At 46.7% G+C, this 18,987-nt stretch overlaps 1 protein-coding gene across 3 annotated transcripts in view; it reads left to right on the top strand.

Moving 5' to 3' along the window:
- IL21R (interleukin 21 receptor) overlaps window positions 1-18,987 on the top strand; it is a 52,423-nt gene that overhangs the window by 16,763 nt on the left and 16,673 nt on the right. For 2 of the 3 annotated variants that reach the window (XM_003261550.1, XM_003261551.2), the window contains 3 exons: window positions 11,085-11,149; window positions 15,426-15,528; window positions 18,544-18,743. In XM_003261550.1, coding sequence (XP_003261598.1) covers window positions 11,101-11,149; window positions 15,426-15,528; window positions 18,544-18,743 — 352 coding nt within the window. In that variant the 5' untranslated portion in view covers window positions 11,085-11,100. Of the gene's footprint in view, window positions 1-8,304; window positions 8,397-11,084; window positions 11,150-15,425; window positions 15,529-18,543; window positions 18,744-18,987 lie in introns of those variants that run through there. The other variant, XM_003261552.2, reaches the window with a different exon arrangement.

Below are 18,987 nucleotides of genomic sequence, written 5' to 3'. Positions count from 1 at the left end.
TTTCGTGCACTCTTTTACTAACACTTAAGACACAAACACATTGTACAGCTATACAAAATATTTTTTCTTTATATTCTTATTCTAAAAGCCTTTTTATATATTTTTTAATTTTTTTTTTTTTTTTTACTTTTAAAATTTTTTTTTGTTAAAACCTAAGACACGCCAGGCATGGTGGCTCATGCCTGTAATCCCAGAACTTTGGGAGGCCAAGGACGGCAGATCACCTGCAATCAGGAATTCGAGACCAGCCTGGCCAACATGGTGAAACCCCATCTGTACTAAAAATACAAAATTAGGCTGGGCGCGGTGGCTCATGCCTGTAATCCCAGCACTTTGGGAGGCCGAGACGGGCGGATCACAAGGTCAGGAGATCGAGACCATCTTGGCTAACACGGTGAAACCCCATTTCTACTAAAAATACAAAAAAAATTAGCCGGGAGTGTTGGCAGGTGCCTGTAGTCCCAGCTACTCTGGAGGCTGAGGCAGCAGAATGGGGTGAACCCAGGAGGCGGAGGTTGCAGTGAGCCAAGATCGCGCCACTGCACTCCAACCTGGGGGACACAGCGAGACTCTGTCTCAAAAAAAAAAAAAAAAAAAAAAAAAAATTAGCCAAGCATGGTGGTGGGAGCCTGTAATCCCAGCTACTTGGGAAGCTGAGGCAGGAGAATCGCTTGAACCCAGGAAAACCGAGACCACGCCATTGCACTCCAGCCTGGGCAACAAGAGCAAAACTCCATCTCAGAAAAACCCAGAAAACAAAAAAACAAAAAATCTAAGACACAAGCAGACACAATAGCCTAGGCCTACACAGGGTCAAGATCATCAATATGACTGTCTTCCACCTCCATATTTTGTCCCACTGGAAGGTTTTCAGTGGCAAAAACACACATGGAGCTGGCATCTCCTATGGTAATGATGCCTTCTTCTGGAATCCATCCTGAAGGACCTGCCTGAGGCTGTTTTACAGTTAACATTTTTGTTTGTTTTTAAGAGTCTCGCTCTGTCACCCAGGCTGGAGTGCAGCGGTGCGATTTCGGCTCACTGCAGCCTCTGCCTCCTGAGTTCATGCGATTCTTGTACCTCAGTCTCATGAATAGCTGGAATTACAAGCACACACAACCGTGCCTGGCTAATTTTTGTATTTTTAATAGAGACGGGGTTTCACCGTGTTGGCCAGGCTGGTTTCCAACTCCTGACCTCAAGTGATCTACCTGCCTCAGCCTCCCAAAGTGCTGGGATTACAGGCGTGAGCCACTGCACCTAGCCCTGCATATGCTATACTTTTATATGACTGGCAGTGCAGTAAATTTGTTTCCACCAGCATCATCACAAGCCCATGAGTAAAGTGTTGTGTTATGACATCACTAGACAATAGGAATTATTCACCTTCATTATAGGCCTATGGGCCCGCCTATATATATGTAATCTGTCATTGACTGAAATGTCATTATGCAGCACATGACTGTATTTAACATTTTGAGAAACTGCAAAACTGTTTTCCACAGTGGCTGCACCATTTTACATTTTCACCCTCTGCCCCCCATTCACATTTGTGATTGATTATTATTATTACCATCCTAATGCATGTGAAGTGGTATCTCATTATGTTCTTGATTTGCATCTCTCTAGAGAGTAATGTCAATGGCCACCTTTCCATGTGTTTGTTGTTTGGATATCTTCTTTGGAGAAATGTCTATTCAAATCTCTTGCCCATTTTAAATTTTAATTCTTGTCTTTTAGATCTTGAGTTGCAAGAATTCTTTATATATTCTAAATACCAGACCTTTAACAAATACATGATTTGCAAATACTTTTTTCCCATGCTGTATGTTATAGTTTTACTTTCTTGATAGTATCTTTTGAAGCACAAACATTTTAAATTTTGATACAGTTTAATAGATCTATTTTTTCTTTGTTTACTTATGCTTTTATGTCATATTTAAGAAACTATTATTGTCTCATACAAGGTCATGAATATTTAAACCTAGGTTTTATTCTAAGAGTTTAATAGTTTTACATCTAGTCTTTAATCTATTTTGCGTAAATTTTTATATATGGTGTGAAGTAGAAATCTAGCTTCATTGTATTGCATTGTGGATATCCATTTGTGCAGTACCATTTGCTTTAAAGACTATTCTTTCCCCCCATTGAATTGTTTTGGCACCCTCATGAAGAATCAGTTAAACATAAATGTATGCACTTATTTCTGAACTCTCAGTTCAATCCCATTGATCTATATGTACGTCTATGTGTCAGTACCACAGTGTTGATAAGTGTAGCTTTGTAGTAAGCTTTGAAATAAGGAAGTTTGACTCCTCCAACTGTGTTCTTTCTCAAGATCTTTTTGGCTATTCTAGTCCCTTACATTTCCCTATAAATTTTAGGACTAGTTTGTCAATTTCTGCAAAAAAAAAAAAAAAAGAGCCAGCTGGGATTTTTATAGAGATTACTTTGAATCTGTAGATCAATTTTGAGGTGTCATCTTGAAACATTGTTTTCCAATCTATGAACATGGTATATCCTCCATTTATTTAGGTTTTCTATAATTTATTTCAATAACATTTGTAGGTTTTATTGCACAAGTCTCACACTATTAAACGAATTCATCTCATGTTAACATAACTAATGAATTTTGTTAAATTTACTTTAACCATTTTATTCTGTTTTGTATTATTGTAAATGAAATCACTTTCTTAATTTCATCTTCAGATTATTTATTGCCAGTGTGTATAAAATATCATTATTTGTGTCTATTGATCTTATATTCTACAACTAGGCTAAATTTGTTTATTAGCTCTAATTGGTTTTTGTTTTAGGTGTAAATTCCTTTAGTTTTGTATATACAAGATCATACTATCTGCAAAAAGAAATGGCTTACTTCTTCCTTTCCAATCTGAATGTCTTTTTTTCTTTTCCTTACCTAACTGCCTTGGCTAGAACCTCTAGTAAAATGTTTTATAAAAGTCGCAAGAGTGGACATACTTGTCTTGTTCGTGATCTTAGGAGCAAAGCTTTCATTTCTTTACCATTAAGTATGATGTTAACTGTGATATTTTTGTAGCTCTCCATATCATATTGACCTCACCTTTACTTTTTAAGAGATTTTTTTTCTGGATATAAAATTCTAAGTTGGCTTTTGAAATTTCAGCATTGAAAGAAGTTGTTTCATTGTCTGCTGTCTTCCGTCATTTTGTTAAAAAGTCAGCTGCCAGTCTTATTGTTTCTTCCTTGAAGGTGAAGTGTCTTTTTTTTCTGCATACTGCATATCTTTGTCTTTTATTTTTTAAAATAGTTTTTCTATGATATGCCTAGATGTGGTTTTCTTTGTATTTATCCTATTTGTGGTTTGTAGAGCTATTTAAATTTGTGGCTTAATGTCTTTTGTTAGTTTGGAAAAAAATTTTAAGATCACTGCTATTGCTTCTAACTTGTTTTCTCTCTCTTCTGTTTCTTAATGGCAAATGCATGTATGTTAGATCTTTTCACAATGTCTTCTATGTCTCTTTTGCTCTCTTCTGTATTTTTGAACTTTTTTTCTCTGCATGCTTCAATCTTGGTATTTTCTATTGACCAATCTTCCAGTTTACTAATCCTCTCTTCTGATGTTGCTAGTATGTTGCCAAATCCATCTCTTCAGTTCTTATAAACTTCAGTTATTATATTTTTCAGTTCTAGGATTTCTACTTTTTAAATAGGTTCCAAATTTCTGGTAGAATTTTTGAACACATTAATCATAGTTATTTTAAATCATATCTGATAATGTCATTTTCCAATTCACCTATGTAACTGTTTCTATTGTCTATTTTATCTTCATTGTTGATCATTTGATACTGTTTTCTGCTTTACCTTGTAATTTTAACTGAATGTTGGACATTACGTATAAAAAGTATAGAGGCTTTGGATGAAGCTAACTTTTTCTAGATCGGTTTAAATTTTCTTCTAACAGACATATAGCATATAAGCAGATTACACCTTGGTGCAGTCAAGAATGAACTATTTCTAATTTTTCCTTATTCCCAAGGAATAGTATTTTCTAAATAGCTGGGTACTCACCAGGGCCCATCTTTTTTTTTTGCCAGGCCCTGAACTCTAATTCTTCCCTCAGCTTGTAAAACTGTGAAAATTCCTTCTTAGTTTTCCCACCTATTAGCAGGTGTTTTTTGTTAAATTTCTTGGCATGCTACTTATTTTCAGTTACTTGGCACATGATTTGAGGGGAAATTGCATGCAGAATTTCAATGCATTTTTCCTCTCTTAAGTACTATATAGCTTGGCACTCTCTTGTGCAGTTTTTTTTTTCTGCTTAGTGGTTGCCCTCGGTGGGAGGATTAGTCTGACAACAGCTACTTCATTATAGCCAGAAGTGGCAGTCCTCATCCATATTTTATTTTACAAAACTAAGTCTCACTTACATTTAAAATGTTATGAAATAGTTTGAACATACAAAAGGGCATAAAATATAATCAACACCCATGGTAGCTTCACCAAGCTTTACCAAACTGTTGAGACCCTTGAACATTCCTCCTTCTCACACCCCCTCCTTTTCCACACTATTCAAAATTTGATGTTATTATCCCCGTGAATTTTTAAATATTTTTGTGATGGTTATGCTCACCTAAACAATATATAGGATGATTTTGTATGGTTTTCAGTGTGGTGTCGATGGTGTTATTATGCCTATGCTGTTCTCTAACTTCCTTTTTTCACTCCAAATTTTGTTTGCGAGAGTCATTCACTTTGTTATGTGTGGCTGTAAATGATTCATGTTTACACTGAGTGACAATATTGTGATTTATTTTTTCACTCTCCTGATGGCTATTTAGATTGTTTCCAATTTTTCACTATTAAAATCAATGCTGCTATAGACATGCAGGAAGAATTTCTTTGCCAATTTACATAAGAGTGAAGTTACTGGGTTTTAGGTAGGGCTTGTGTTTGCTTTTATTAGGTCATGCCAAACTTTTTACCAGACCAGTTGTAATAATTTACATTTCCTCTGGCTATAAATGAATTCCTGTTATGTCATATCCTGAGCAACATGTGATGTCATCAGACTTTTAGTTTTTGCCGATCTGACGAAATTAAAATAGTATGTCTACATGGTTTTTCTTTTCCTTTCTTTTTTTTTTTTTTTTGAGATGGAGTCTTGCTCTGTCACTCAGGCTGGTATGCAGTGGCATGATCTTGGCTCACTGCAACCTCCACCTCCCGGGTTCAAGCGATTCTCCTGCCTCAGCCTCCAGAGTAGCTGGGATTATAGGTGTCCACCACCATGCCTGGCTAATTTTTGTATTTTTAGTAGAGATTGGTTTCACCGTGTTGGCCAGGCTGGTCTCGAACTCCTGACCTCAGGTGATCCACCCACCTCGGCCTCCCAAAGTATTGGGATTACAGGCATGAGCCACCAGGTTGACCATGAAGTTAAGCACCTTATATTCTCCATAGCACTCACTTCAATCTAATTTCCTGCCCCAAGCTTCTCCATTTCCCCAGAATCTCCTGAAATTTGGTCAACTTTTAGTGTGAATTACAGCAACTCCAGGAAACATTTCTCAGCACTGAAACTGGTGGGTAAACGCACCTACAGGACTTCAAATTCCATGACACTTTTAATGCTCATGACAAACCTGCAGCAAAGATTGATGACCTCCATTTTATAGATGAGAAAACAGAGAATCAGAGGGGTTAGAGTACTTGCCCAAAGACACACAGCTGGGACCTGGCACACTCCAACTCAGGTGCACTTCACTCCTCCGTAGGAGACTGCAGAGGCTGGGTGCTGCAGTGGTGTGTCAGGCCATTCTTGCATTGCCATGAAGCAATACCTGAGACTGGGTAATTTATAAAGAAAAGAGGTTTAATTGGCTCATGGTTCTGCAGGCTGTACAAGCATGCTGCCAGCATCTGCTTGGCTTCTGGTAAGGAGGCCCTCAGGGAGCCTTTACTCAAGGCTGAAGGTGAAGCAGGAGCAGACACATCACATAGCGAGAGCTGGAGCAAAAGAGAAGGGAGAGGCACCACACACTTCTAAACAACTAGATCTCAGGTGAACTCACTCATCACCAAGTGGATGGCGCTAAGCCATCATGAGAAATCTGTCCCCATGAACCAATCACCTCCCACCAGGCCCACCTCCAGCATCAGGGATGACATTTCAACATGCGATTTGGGTGGGACAAATATCCAAACCATATCAAGGGGCTCCTGTAGCAGGAAGCCTCCTAAGACACCTTCTGTCCTTGCAGGAAACACACATGGTGGCCCGATCTGTATCTGAGGATAAGGTGCTGTTGCCCTCAGGGGTCAGCCTGCATGCAAAGACCCAAAAGGGGATGGATTTGGGGCAGAGAAGGCAGTGGAATTAGGGTAGGCCCCACTTGGTGCTGTGGGAGCATGAGGAGGGAGTGATGGAGAAAGTCTGTGTTTTTAAGCTGATGTTTCCCAGAAGTGAGCAGTTTATTTTAAACAGTGTTAAATATCCCTGGATCCCCTAGTGAAAGCGTTAGGCCCTTTTATCACTTGCCCTGCTGATGGAGGAGGCAAGACTCTCGATTTGGTGCTATCGCGTCTTAAACACTACTGTCTCTTTTTTTTTTTTTTTTTTTTGGAGACAAAGTGTCTTGCTCTGTTGCCCAGGCTGGAGTACAGTAGTGTAATCTCTGCTCACTGCAACCTCCACCTCTTCCTGGGTTCAAGCAATTCTCCTGTCTCAGCCTCCCAAGTAGCTGGGATTATAGGCACACACCATCACGCCTGGCTAATTTTTGTATTTTTAGTAGAGATGGGGTTTCGCCGTGTTGGCTAGGCTGGTCTCGAACTCCTGACCTCAAATGATCCTCCCACCTTGGCCTCCCAAAGTGCTGGGATTACAGCATGAGCCAGTGTGCCCCGCCTCCCTTTCTTAACTTTAAACAAAGACAAATCACATCTCCAGCTTCTAGGACTCTCAGGCAGGCAGTAGCATCTCACTAAAATTCAATTACTGCCTTTGTTTTTCTTGTATTTAGTTTTTATGTTTTATTGTATTTAGTTTTATGGTAAGTTGATTGTTTTGTTCAAGTAACACTTATATAATATCTACTATATGCCAGGTACTGTTCTAAATGCTTTATAAATGTTGACTAGTTTAATTCTCCCAAAGACCTATGAGGCAGGTGCTGTGATTATCGTTACTCCCATTTTACAGATGAGGCCCAGAAAGGTTAAGCAAACTGCCCTAGGCCACAAAGCCTGTAAGTGGCAGAGCTGGGATTTGAACTGAGACCGGCCAGCTCCATAGTCTGTGTCTTAACCAGCATGGCACACACTGCCTATTTCATGCCAGTTATCTGCTGATGGTCATGATATAATATTTTTGAGACATGTTTATTGGAGTAAAAAATAGGAGGCAAGGTAAAGATCAATAGTAAGTGGATAATTAATAGTAGCACCAGTGAAAACCTCAAACGCAATAGGCAGTGGCAGGAATTCTGCAACACTCCAGTGTGGCTGCAGAGATACAGCACGTGGACCATGAAAGTTGAGTTGAGAGGATGGGAGGGGAAAGGTGTTGGAGGGGAGGAGTCTGCTCCAGCAGAGGCAGAGATGCATGATGAAGCCTGGGCTGCCGGGGAGACGATGAGTAATTCAGGGCAGTCAGCCAGTAATGGCAGGAAACCCATGCACTGGTACAGCACTTCACAGTCCATGAAGCACTACCACATCTGCTTTCTCACAGCCTCTTCTTCACTGCCAGGTGCAGTGAGTATTGTCCCCATTTCAGAGATGGTAACTGAGTTCAGAGAGTAAAAGAGCCAGAGAACAGCTACTATTTGCTCCGAGATCTTCTGGCTTCAAATTCTGAGCCCTTTTCTCTACTCCACTGTGTCAGGGATCTTTGGTGGCAAGTGACAGAAGTAGAATTCAACATGATTGAGCAACATAGGTGGTTTTTGGTTCATGGAAATGAGAAGTCCACAGGGTGGACATCAGATATGGCTGGATCCAGGACCTCACATGATGCCATGGGGATTCCTGACTTGTATTTCTCAGTATGGCTGTCATTTTCAAGGAGGCTGTCTCCAAGAGGTGACAAAGATGGCTACAAGCTCTGAGAAGATACCAAAAAAAGTATCAGTTTTCTAGAGTTCTAGAAAAAAAATCTCAGGACTGCTTTCACTGGCCTTGCCTGGGTTGACATCCATCCCTGATGCAATCACTGTGGTCAGACAGATGGGGTGTTTTGATTGGCCAAGCCTGGGTCAGGAGCCCACTTTGTGGAGCATGGGGTGGAGTCAGCCTCAGGCAAACCACTGGAGGCAGCTCAGATAGAGGAGCTCTTTGGGAAGAGACGCCGGGCAAGCAGAAGCAGCAGGGTACCCCCTCCGCATCCCTAGGGCTCTGTGATGTAGGCAGAGGTAAGAAATTAGGAGGGATGAGGAGTTTTTTGTTTGTCTGTTTGTTTTTTTAAAGACAGAGTCTCATTCTTTCATTCAGGATGGAGTGCAATAGTGCAGTCACGGCTCACTGCAGCCTGGACCTCCTGCACTCAAGCGATCCTCCTTCCTCAGCCTCCCGAATAGCTGCGACCACAGGCACGCAGCACCCGGCTAACTTATTATTTTTACTTCTATTTTTATTTTTGGTAGAGACAAGGTCTTGCTATGTTGATCAAGCTGGGGATGAGGAATATTGAATCTGGGCAAAGGAGTTTGCACTTTTTGCTGTGCTGTGGTCAAGATAAAGCCATCAGGGAGTGACAGGAACAGAGCTATGTCAGGACTCGCACCATGGCTGGGATGATGGATGTGGACAGAATAGTGGGGGGGGGGCAGACACAGACTCCCCCTCCTGCGATCAGAGGCCACATCTTCAAAGTGCGATAACGGGACCTCTGTGGGGGTTGGAATCACACAAGATTCATATTCCTAAAAGCAGGTTGGAACTGCATCTCTCCCAACATTATTTTATTTAAGTAGCGATGTTATTGCTTAGGATGATGCTGGAGTTAAATTTTTAAGTGTGCTTATCTATAGAAAATATATTAAAATATATATTAAAATAAACAACAGTGCACACAATATACAAATATGGCCAAAATTTTGGAAGTGAGATATTTTGGCAACTCTTGGCTAGATCATTCTGAGACCCCCTCCGTTTCTGATGCCCTACATTCTCCATCAATTAACAGCTGTAGGTTGAGTGTTTATGTGATGGGGGCCATCCCCAGGGTTTTATGCAAATCACCTCCTTGAATTCTCACAAGAAGCCTGGAAGCAGGCCTTGCTGTTTCCACTTTACAAGGCTCAGAGAGGGCAAGGGACTGGACCGGAGCCACACAGCTGGTCATCTGAACCTCCCTGGCCCCCCAGCCTGAGCCCTGCCCCGGGGTTCTTTGATGACTCTGTGAGGGAGGTCAGAGGGAACTACGGATGGGGCCAGAGTAGGATCTTTGGGAACCCTGGCACAGAGGAGGAGGATCTTCCCCTTGTGGAGTCAGGGATGGCGTCTGGAGAAAGCCATGCCTGTGACTTGGGTCCTGCATGGGGCATCCCTCTTAGGTTTAGCTTTAGCTCCATTCTTGTCTATAGGGGCTGGTCTGGGAGGGGCTCCTGAGTCTGGGCAGGTGGACCACTGCCCTCTGGCTGGCACTTCCTCAAACAGACACAGAGCTGGTGGGTGAAACAGACAAGTCCCAGGAGGAGCCTGGCATCGCCAGCCTGGTGGGTCATTCCTCTGCCCAAGACAGAAGAGGCCACTCTTTCTGGATAAGCTCACTCTTTCCCCAAAGAGTTTCCTTCTCCATCCTGGCCCAAATTAGGAGGTCAGGTTGTCTCTGTTTCGTCAGGCCTGGATTTCCTAGCATGCTCCCCAGTGGGCTAATCTGGGCTTTGTGATGGAGTAAGGAGCCTCATTATTGGGCCGACCTTATCTGAAGTATTCAGCAGTGGTTAACTTTATGGGTAAACTTTGGATTTATTATTCAGTAAGAAGCCAGTTTATTGATGGCTGGGTGCAGTGGCTCATGCCTGTAATTCCAGCTGAAGCGGGTGGATCACCTGTGGCCAGGAGCTCGAGACCAGCCTGGTCCACATGGCAAAACCCTGTCTCTACTAAAAACACAAAAATTAGCCGGGTGTGGTGGCGGCCACCTGTATTCCCAGCTACTTGGGAAGCTGAGGCAGGAGAATTGCTTGAACCTGGGAGGTAGAGGTTGCAGTGAGCCAAGATCGGGCCACTGCACTCCAGCCTGGGCGATAGAGTGAGACTTTGTCTAAAAAATGAAAATAAAAAAGCCAATTTACTGGGCTATCAACATGGGTGTTTATAGGAAGGAAGATCCAAAATTGCCCCTTAGCAGATCCCACTTTCCAAACTAGTTTTTTTCTCCTTTTCTCTCTCCCTTCCTCTCTTTTTCCCTCCCTCTTTCTTTGTTAGACAGACAAATACATCAGTTTAATTTCACACACAATGCTACATCAATAGACTCAGCAAGGGCAAAATAGTCAGCAATCTCCTCCCTCTTTAGATTCACCTTGTACGGGACATGGTGGCTCACACCTGTCATCCCAGCACTTTTGAGAGGCCGAGGTAGGAGGATCACGTGATCCCAGGAGTTTGAGACCAGCCTGGGCAATATAGCAAGTTGCCATCTCTACAAAAATGTTTTAAAAATTAGCCAGGCGTGGTGACACGTGCCTTCAGTCCCAGCTACTCGGGAGGCTGATGCAGGAGGATCGCTTGAGCCCAAGAGGTTGAGGCTGCAGTGAGCCATGATTGCGCCACTGCACTCCAGCCTGGGCAACAGAACATGACCCAATCTCTAAAAATATTAAAATAAAATAATAAAACAAATTCACTTTGCATTTGTGATGTGATGGGGCGGGGGCAGGAAGAAGGTGGGAGAAGGGATTCTCGGGGTGAATCTGCCATTTCTAAGAGGTAGGAGTTCTTGGGGACATCCACAGGCCCCTCGGGATCTTGCTTTTTTCTTAAGACAGTTCCAAGAATCGGGGGCAAGTCTACCTGGGAAAAGACGGGATGGGGGGAGGTTGGGGGAGCCCTGAGCCCCACCTGGCTCACCCTCCACTGTACGTCTCTTGCAGGCCCGTGGGAGTCAGCATGCTGTGTGGCTGGGCCGCCCCCTTGCTCCTGCTGCTGCTCCAGGGAGGTAAGTGGCTGCCCCGTGGTCTGCGGGTGGGGAGGGCCCCCATCACAGAGCTGAGCCAGGACCGGGCTGGCTTTGTGGACTCAAAAACATGGCTAGAGTCCACAGATTCAGAACAGATGGCATCCGTGCCCTTGAGGCTGACACGAGTCCAGTAGCCGGCTCTCCACTAACCAGAATCCACCCACCAAAGGGCTCCACGAACCAGAAGCGGTAGACATGAGTCTCAGGTGGCCCAGCCCATGGGCTTGTGTCTTCGGGTGTCACTGTGGAGATGAGAGGCTTCATCCTTCGTTTCCCCTGACCTCTGCCTTGGCTGGCTCCCAACTCTCTGAGTGAGGAAGTTCTGCCTTCCATCTAACCTCAGTTTCTCCTTATGTAATGATTCTCCTTGGAAATGTTTTTCAACAATTGCTGCGCCGGGTGCGGTGGCTCATACCTGGAATTTCAGCCCTTCGGGAGGCCGAGGAGGGTAGGTCACTTGAGTTCAGGATCTCAAGACCAGCCTGGGAAACACGGTGAAGCCCTGTCTCTACAAAAGAAAAAAAAAAATTATCCAGGCACATGCTTGTAGTCTCAGCTTTTTGTGGGGCTGAGGCGGGAGGATTGCTTGAACCTGGGAGGTGGAGGTTGCAGTGAGTCAAGGTGACAACTGTACTCCAGCCTGGGCAACAGAGCGAGACCCTGTCTCAAAGCAACAGCAACAACAACAACAATAAACAAACAAAAAAATCGCTGGATGCTTAGCAGGCACTGGTGGTCCCTGGGCTGGGGACAGGAGGAAGAGCCAAAAGGAGACCGAACCTTGGTAGGCAGCCCCTGGAGGACCAGATGTTGTGGTTAGAGGGGGTGACATTAGAAAGCAGAACTGGGAAGGCCAGGAGTCTGACTGAAAGAGCACTGCCTTGGACTAAGAGATCCTGGAGGGCTTCCTGGAGGAGGGGGTCATGAGGAGGCAGGATCCAGCACAGACTTGTGTGGAGGCCGGCCTAGGGGCAGGGGAGGAACTCAACGGCTGCTCTGCTGACTCATGGGCATTTTTCTCTGGTTTTTACCAGAAGACCCAGGACCTCAAATAGCTCCTTCAGGAAACAGATGTCAAGCTCTGATTTTCCCTTTCTGAGTGGCAAGCATCCTCATCTTGGTTCTAAAAAGCCTTTGGGTCACCCACCATGGCTCCACATCTGGTGGATGCAGATAACAAGCCCTGGCTGCATGCAAAGCTCGGAGCGTCATCCCATTCCACTGTCCCAACAGCCCCGCAAGGCCCATGTTGTAATGACACCCAGTTTTTTGGCTGAGGAGGCTCAGAGAGGCTAAGAGACAGGTGCACAGCCACACCACTGAGCAGAGGCAGAGCTGGGATCAGTTCGCTCTTGGGGTCTGTCTTAGTCCATCTGTGCTGCTGTGACTGAATACGTGAGACTGGGTAATTTATAAATAATAGACTTTTATTGCTCGTAGTTCTGGAGGCTGGGAAGTCCAAGATCAAGACACCAGCAGTAGCTTTGATTCCGGTGAGGGCCCCATCTTTGCTTTTTTTTGGGGTGGGGGACTGAGCCTTTCTTTCTCACCCAGGCTGGAGTGCAATGGTGCAATCTTGGCTCATTGCAACCTCTGCCTCCCAGGTTCAAGCAATTCTCATGCCTCAGCCTCCCGAGTAGCTGGGATTACAGGCACATGCCATGGCTAATTTTCCTATTTTTAGTAGAGTTGGGGTTTCACCATGTTGGCCAGGCTGGTCTTGAACTCCTGACCTCAAATGATCCACCCACCTCGGCCTCCCAAAGTGCTGGGATTACAGGCATGAGCCACTGCACCCAGCCCCCATCTTTGCCTTTAAGATCTCACCTTGAACACTGCATCCCCCAGAGGGGACACACGCTGCATCCTCATATGGCAGAAGGACAAAAAGGGGCTGAATGTTGGGTTCGTCCAGCCCTCTTATAGCATCAATAATTCATTCGGGGGGGGCTCTGCCCCCATGACTTAATCATCTCCTAGAGTCCCCACCTTTTTATACGATCACATTGGCAACTGAGTTTCAGCATATGAATTTTGGGGAGACACAGACATCAAACCGTAGCATGGCCTTCACCACGCTGTGCTGCTATCTGTTGAGTGACAGCTGTGTGCGGGCAGCGTGCAGGCACAGGCACGATCTCATCTCAACACCTCAACAGCCTCTAGGGCAAGCAGTGTCTCCGGCTTACACATGGGGAGGAGAAGCAGTTTTGAGTCACATGTTTACAGTCACAGAGCTGGAAACAGCACAGCCACTTTGTGCACCTCTCACTGCCTCCTGCACGCTTTCATAACCCCAGACATGGGATGGCCCTGGGGCTCTCTGCCCTGTGGCTGGGGTACTGACCAGGCATATTCCCACCTTCTCATCCCTGGTGCCACCTCCATGCCACTCGGGGGCTGCTGTTGCCTCCCCAAGTTTGGAGACAAACCCTGTCCCTTAGTAGCTTTGGGCCTGGCTAGGAATGGCAGCTCTTCTCCAAATTCCTAGAGCTCTGAGAAAGAATCACGAGGATACAAACTCAGAGATGACACAGCTACTTAGACGCTCTGTGTTGAGGTTTTGCCAAAATCAGTCCTGTTTTCTCCACCAAGTGCTGGAACTAGCTCCTTTGCACCCCACCAACAAGTCCTGTGTGTCTCCCTGAGGAAAGCCCCCTCCTAGAGCAAGATTTATTTCCATGACTCAGACCCCTTGGTAGCCACTGCCTGGAGAGAAGTTGAGAAGCATTCTGAGGTCACTCCCAGGGGAGGGAGTGCTGTGATCCATCAGCAATGTCTGCCATGCGTGCAGCTATGAAAAACTAGCACAGACTAGGTTTTTCCTTCCCTGGGTGAGTGTCTCAGCAGCCCAGACCAAGAGAGATGAGAGGCGTGGTCTAGTCTTGGAGCCTCATTGTTCTCATCTCTATAATGGACTAAAGGATATTTCCAGACACAGTATTCTTGGCTCCGAATATAGGTTCAATCCTAGAGTGAGACCCAGGAAGGGAACCTACAACCATCACCTCATGGGTCTTCATTAGTCAAGGGAAAATAGGAAAAAGCCACTGAAAATGAACCTACTTAAAAAGGGGAACAAGGTCAGGCACAATGGCTCATGCTTATAATCCCAGCACTTTGGGAGGCCGAGGCGGGTGGATCGCTTGAGCTCAGGAGATTGAGACCAGCCTGGGCAACATGGTGAAACCCTGTCTCTACAAAAACACAAAAATTATCCAGGCATGGTGGTGCACAACTGTAGTCTCAGCTACTCAGGAAGTTGAAGTGGGAGGTTTGCTTGAGCCCAGGAGGTGGAGGCTGCAGTGAGCCGAGATCGCACCACTGCACTCCAGCCTGGGCAACAGAGCAAGAGATCCTATCTCAAAAAAAGAGGTGAGCGGTACAAGTTTCTAGTAAATAGCAAAAAATAGTGGAATTGGCACTCGAATATACAAAACAAAACTACAAATTATTCCATTGATTTTGTCCAACATTTAACAAAATTTAGATGATGATTGCACCCCTGTTTTAGAACACAGTGAAACAATTAATGTTTGGGGAGCAGGATGGAAAGGTGTTAAATCTTCCAACAAAATTGCCCATAGGGCAATACCTTGATGACTTCTTGGTGGCGGTGGCGGTGGCGGTGGCATTTTTGGCCGCAGGATCACGCGGAACTTTCTGCAAAAGTGTCCGAGGGCTTCTTAATTCTCTCACGGTTTCCTACTCCTTGAAGCACCTCCTGAATCTCCGAGAGTGGGTGTCCTGTGGAGCCAACTTCTGTAGAGCCGAGACCTCCTCCTTGTCAGGGTTTTGGGACATTTTCAGCATAGCTGTCGTTGACTCTATGAGGTCCTGACCCTCTTGGGGTGTGTGGGTGTGCGCTGGCTGGGTTCCTACCGCATCTGGGACATTTAGGATATTGCCATTCTGAGTGGGAGCTTGGCCAGGAGGGACACAGACCTGGTGGCCGGGCGCAGGGCTCTGGCAGAGGGTGCTGAGCTGGGGACCAGCTAGTTTAATATTATTTGCCATCACAAGCATCCTGTCTTCATAGTCAGCCTTGAAACATTGGTGCTTAAACAACGAATTTCCAGGTGGTGAGGCCCCCTGGGTGCCAGGCCTACATCTTAGCAGCTCCTGAGTCCTCATATTTGTCCCGGCCTGGGGACCCCTGCACCCATTCTTCCTCCAGCCCTCGAAGGGGTGGAGAGGAAGCTCTGCAGTCCCAAGCCACCCCCCACCAAGGCCTCTCTCCCCACTGACCCTCCAGGCTGGGGCTGCCCCGACCTCGTCTGCTACACCGATTACCTCCAGACGGTCATCTGCATCCTGGAGATGTGGAACCTCCACCCCAGCACGCTCACCCTTACTTGGTAAGTGGCCGGGCCTCACCAGTCCCCGGGGATGCAACTCAGGGTGCCTGCTCAGTGATTCCCCCAGGAGGACGCTGTGCACTGAGGACCACTGTGCCCGCCTTTCAGACAACCACTCAGGGCTCACAGGGCTTGAAAAGTCAGGAGCCCACAGGGTTGGTCTATCCACCAGCTTCAAAGGCCACTCTCTCGCCCACACAGGTCGGCCATGGTTTTGAGACGCCGGGAAGGCCGGTCTCCCGCATGACTTTTCAAGCACTTAGTAGGTACCAGGCCCCCAGCTACATGCTTCCCATGAATGGTCACTCCCAACCCTCACAACGATTACTCCCATTTTACAGATGAGGACATTGAGGCTCAGAGAGGTTAAGCAACTCACCCAAGGTCACACAGCCAGTGAATGCTGGAGCTGGGATTCAAATTCAGACCGCCCAACTCCAAAGTCCATGGGTCCCTTTTAGACCCTATGCAGCTCAGGATAAAGAAGAACTTCCGTTATCCACCAGCTCTTTCATTCATTCAAAACCATTTATAGGCCAGGGGCAGTGGCTCATGCTTCTAACCCTAGCACTTTGGGAGGCCAAGGAAGGAGGATCACTTGAGCCCAGGAGTCTGAGACCAGCCTGGGCAACATCACAAAACCCTGTCTCTACAAAAAATAAATCAGTCGGGCATGGTGGCACAATCCTGTAGTCCCAGCTACTTGAGAGTCTAAGGAGGGAGGACCAAGCTCAGGAGGTCGAGGCTGCAGTGAGCTATGATCATGCCACTGCACTCCAGCCTGGACGACAGAGCAAGATCCCATCTCAAAAACAAAACAAAACAAAACATGTATTAAGTTCCTGCCAGACACTGTTGCAGGCACTGGGGATTCAGCAGAGCAAGACTGACCAGGTCCCAGATGCCTTGGAATTGACGTACCACAGTGGGGCGGAGGCTGGGGGAGACAGACACACAAAACAGCCAACAAGATGCTTTCTCTTTTTTTCTTTTTTTCTTTTCTTTTATTTTTTTGAGACAGGGTCTTGCTCTGTCGCCCAGGCTGGAGTGCAGTGGTGGGATCAGAACTCACTGTAGCCTCGACCTCCTGAGCTCAAGCAATCCTTCCACCTAAACCTCCTGAGTAGCTGGGACTACAGGCATGCATCACCATACCTGGATAATTTTTATAGTTTTTGTAAAGACAGGGTTTTGCCATGTTACCCAGGCTGGATTCAAACTCCTGGGCTCAAACAATCTGCCCACCTCAGCCTCCCAAAGTGCTGGGATTACAGGTGTGAGCCACTATGCCAGGCCCAAACAGGATACTTTCTTTCTTTTTTTTGGAGACGGAGTCTCACTCTGTTGCCCAGGCTGGAGTGCAGTGGCATGATCTTGGCTCACTGCAACCTCCACCTCCTGGGTTCAAGCAATTCTCCTGCCTCAGCCTCCCAAGTATCTGGGATTGCACCCAGGTGTGCACCACCATGCCTGGCTAATTTTTGTATTTTAAGTAGAGACAGGGTTTTGTCATGTTAGCCTGGCTGGTCTCGAACTCTTGTCCTCAAGTGAACCGCCCACTGTGCCCACCTTTCAGACAACCACTCAGGGCTCACAGGACTTGAAAAGTCAGGAGCCCACAGGGTTGGTCTATCCACCAGCTTCAAAGACCACTCTCTCGCCCACGCAGGTCGGCCGTGGTTTTGAGACCCCGGGATGGCTGGTCTCCCGCATGGCCAGCCTCCCAAAGTGTTGGGATTACAGGCATGAGCCACTGTGTTCTGCCCCAAACAGGATACTTTCTAATAATACTGGGTGCTATATCAAGAACAGGACACTGGACCTCAGGTAAAGGGACAACAACTTTTAGTGAGAAGGAGGCAGCCAGGGAGCTGGGCAGAGGGCACTGCCAGTGCAAAGGCCCTGTGGGAGAAGAGCTAGTGAGTTTGAGGAATAGGGAGAAGGTCAGTGTGGCTGGAGTGGAGTGAGGCAGGGTGAGGGGGAATAAGGAGCAAGTTCAGGCTGGGAGGCTTGGAGAGCATTTACTCCACAGGAACTTCTATTCCAGCAAATTTAGCAGAGAACTCAGTCCACACATCCCTATTGGGCCTAGAGAGTGGTCATGTTCAGATCCTGAACATCTAGGTAGGGAAGTTAATATCTGGTAAACTCCTATACATACTTCAAAACCCATCATTTTTGTCCAGTGGGAGTTAAAAAGCCACAGCATTTTCCCTAATCCCATCCCACCAGCTTTCCCAGAAGTCCACCCAGAGGAGGAGATGAGGTTTATTTAGCTCTTTCCCTGGCCCTCAGCACAGGCTCTTATTAGATATTCAGTGGACTGGGGACTGGGCGAGGTGGCTCAGTCCTGTAATCCCAGCACTTTGGGAGGCCGAGGCTGGCAGATCACTTGAGCCCAGGAGTTCGAGACCAGCCTAAGCAACATGGTGGGACCCCATCTCTACAAAAAATACAAAAAGTTAGCTGGGCATGGTGGTGCAGGCATGTAGTCCCAGCTACTGAGGAGGCTGAGGTGGGAGGATCAGCTGAGCCTGGAAAGTTCGAGGCTGCAGTGAGCCGTGATCACACGACTACACTCCAGCCTGGGGGACAGAGTGAGACAGAGATCTCAAAAAAGTGGATTTGGACAGAAAGGAGAGAAGGAAACCCAAAATACCTAGCGCCCTTCCTGTAGGACAGCCATCTGGTTGTTGGGACCAACAGGGACAGATTTAGGCTTGGTCCAAGTAAGAATGGCCCAAATTTCCAAAATTGAGAGCTGCTGCCAGTGAGTTCCTGGCCCCTGGGAGGTGTGCAAGCTGAGCCCGGACACAGTTCATTGAGGATGCTGCAGGGGAGGTGATACCTTCCCTGGGAAAAGGTTGGTTGGACCAGGTGACCACCCCCCAGCCCTGCCTCAAATCCCTCCCAGCCCTGAGAGTCTGGGCTTCTGCCCTGGCCCTGAGCACTGAGCCCACCACCATCCCCCCTGCCCCTGGCTTCCAGCCATGACCGGCTGCTTTGTCCTTGAAGGCAAGACCAGTATGAAGAGCTGAAGGGCGAGGCCACCTCCTGCAGCCTCCACAGGTCGGCCCACAATGCCACCCATGCCACCTACACCTGCCACATGGATGTATTCCACTTCATGGCCGACGACATTTTCAGTGTCAACATCACAGACCAGTCTGGCAACTACTCCCAGGAGTGTGGCAGCTTTCTCCTGGCTGAGAGCAGTGAGTATCCTGGGACCCCAGGCTTAGGGTGGCGCTCAATCTTAGCTCACTGCAGCCCTGACCTCTCCGGGCTCAGGTGATCCTCCCACCTCAGCCTCCCGTGTAGCTGGGACAACAGGTGTACGCCACTACACCCAGCTAATTTTTGTATTTTTAGTAGAGACGGGGGTCTTGCCATGTTGCCCAGGCCAGTCTCAAACTCCTGGGCTCAAGTGATCCACCCGCCTTGGCCTCCCAAAGTGCT

The sequence above is a fragment of the Nomascus leucogenys genome, chromosome 2, assembly GCF_006542625.1.
Source record: "Nomascus leucogenys isolate Asia chromosome 2, Asia_NLE_v1, whole genome shotgun sequence".
Taxonomy (NCBI): Eukaryota; Metazoa; Chordata; class Mammalia; order Primates; family Hylobatidae; genus Nomascus; species Nomascus leucogenys.
The sequence above is the reverse complement of the archived record's forward strand: the minus strand, read 5'-3'. Positions and strand labels throughout refer to the sequence as shown.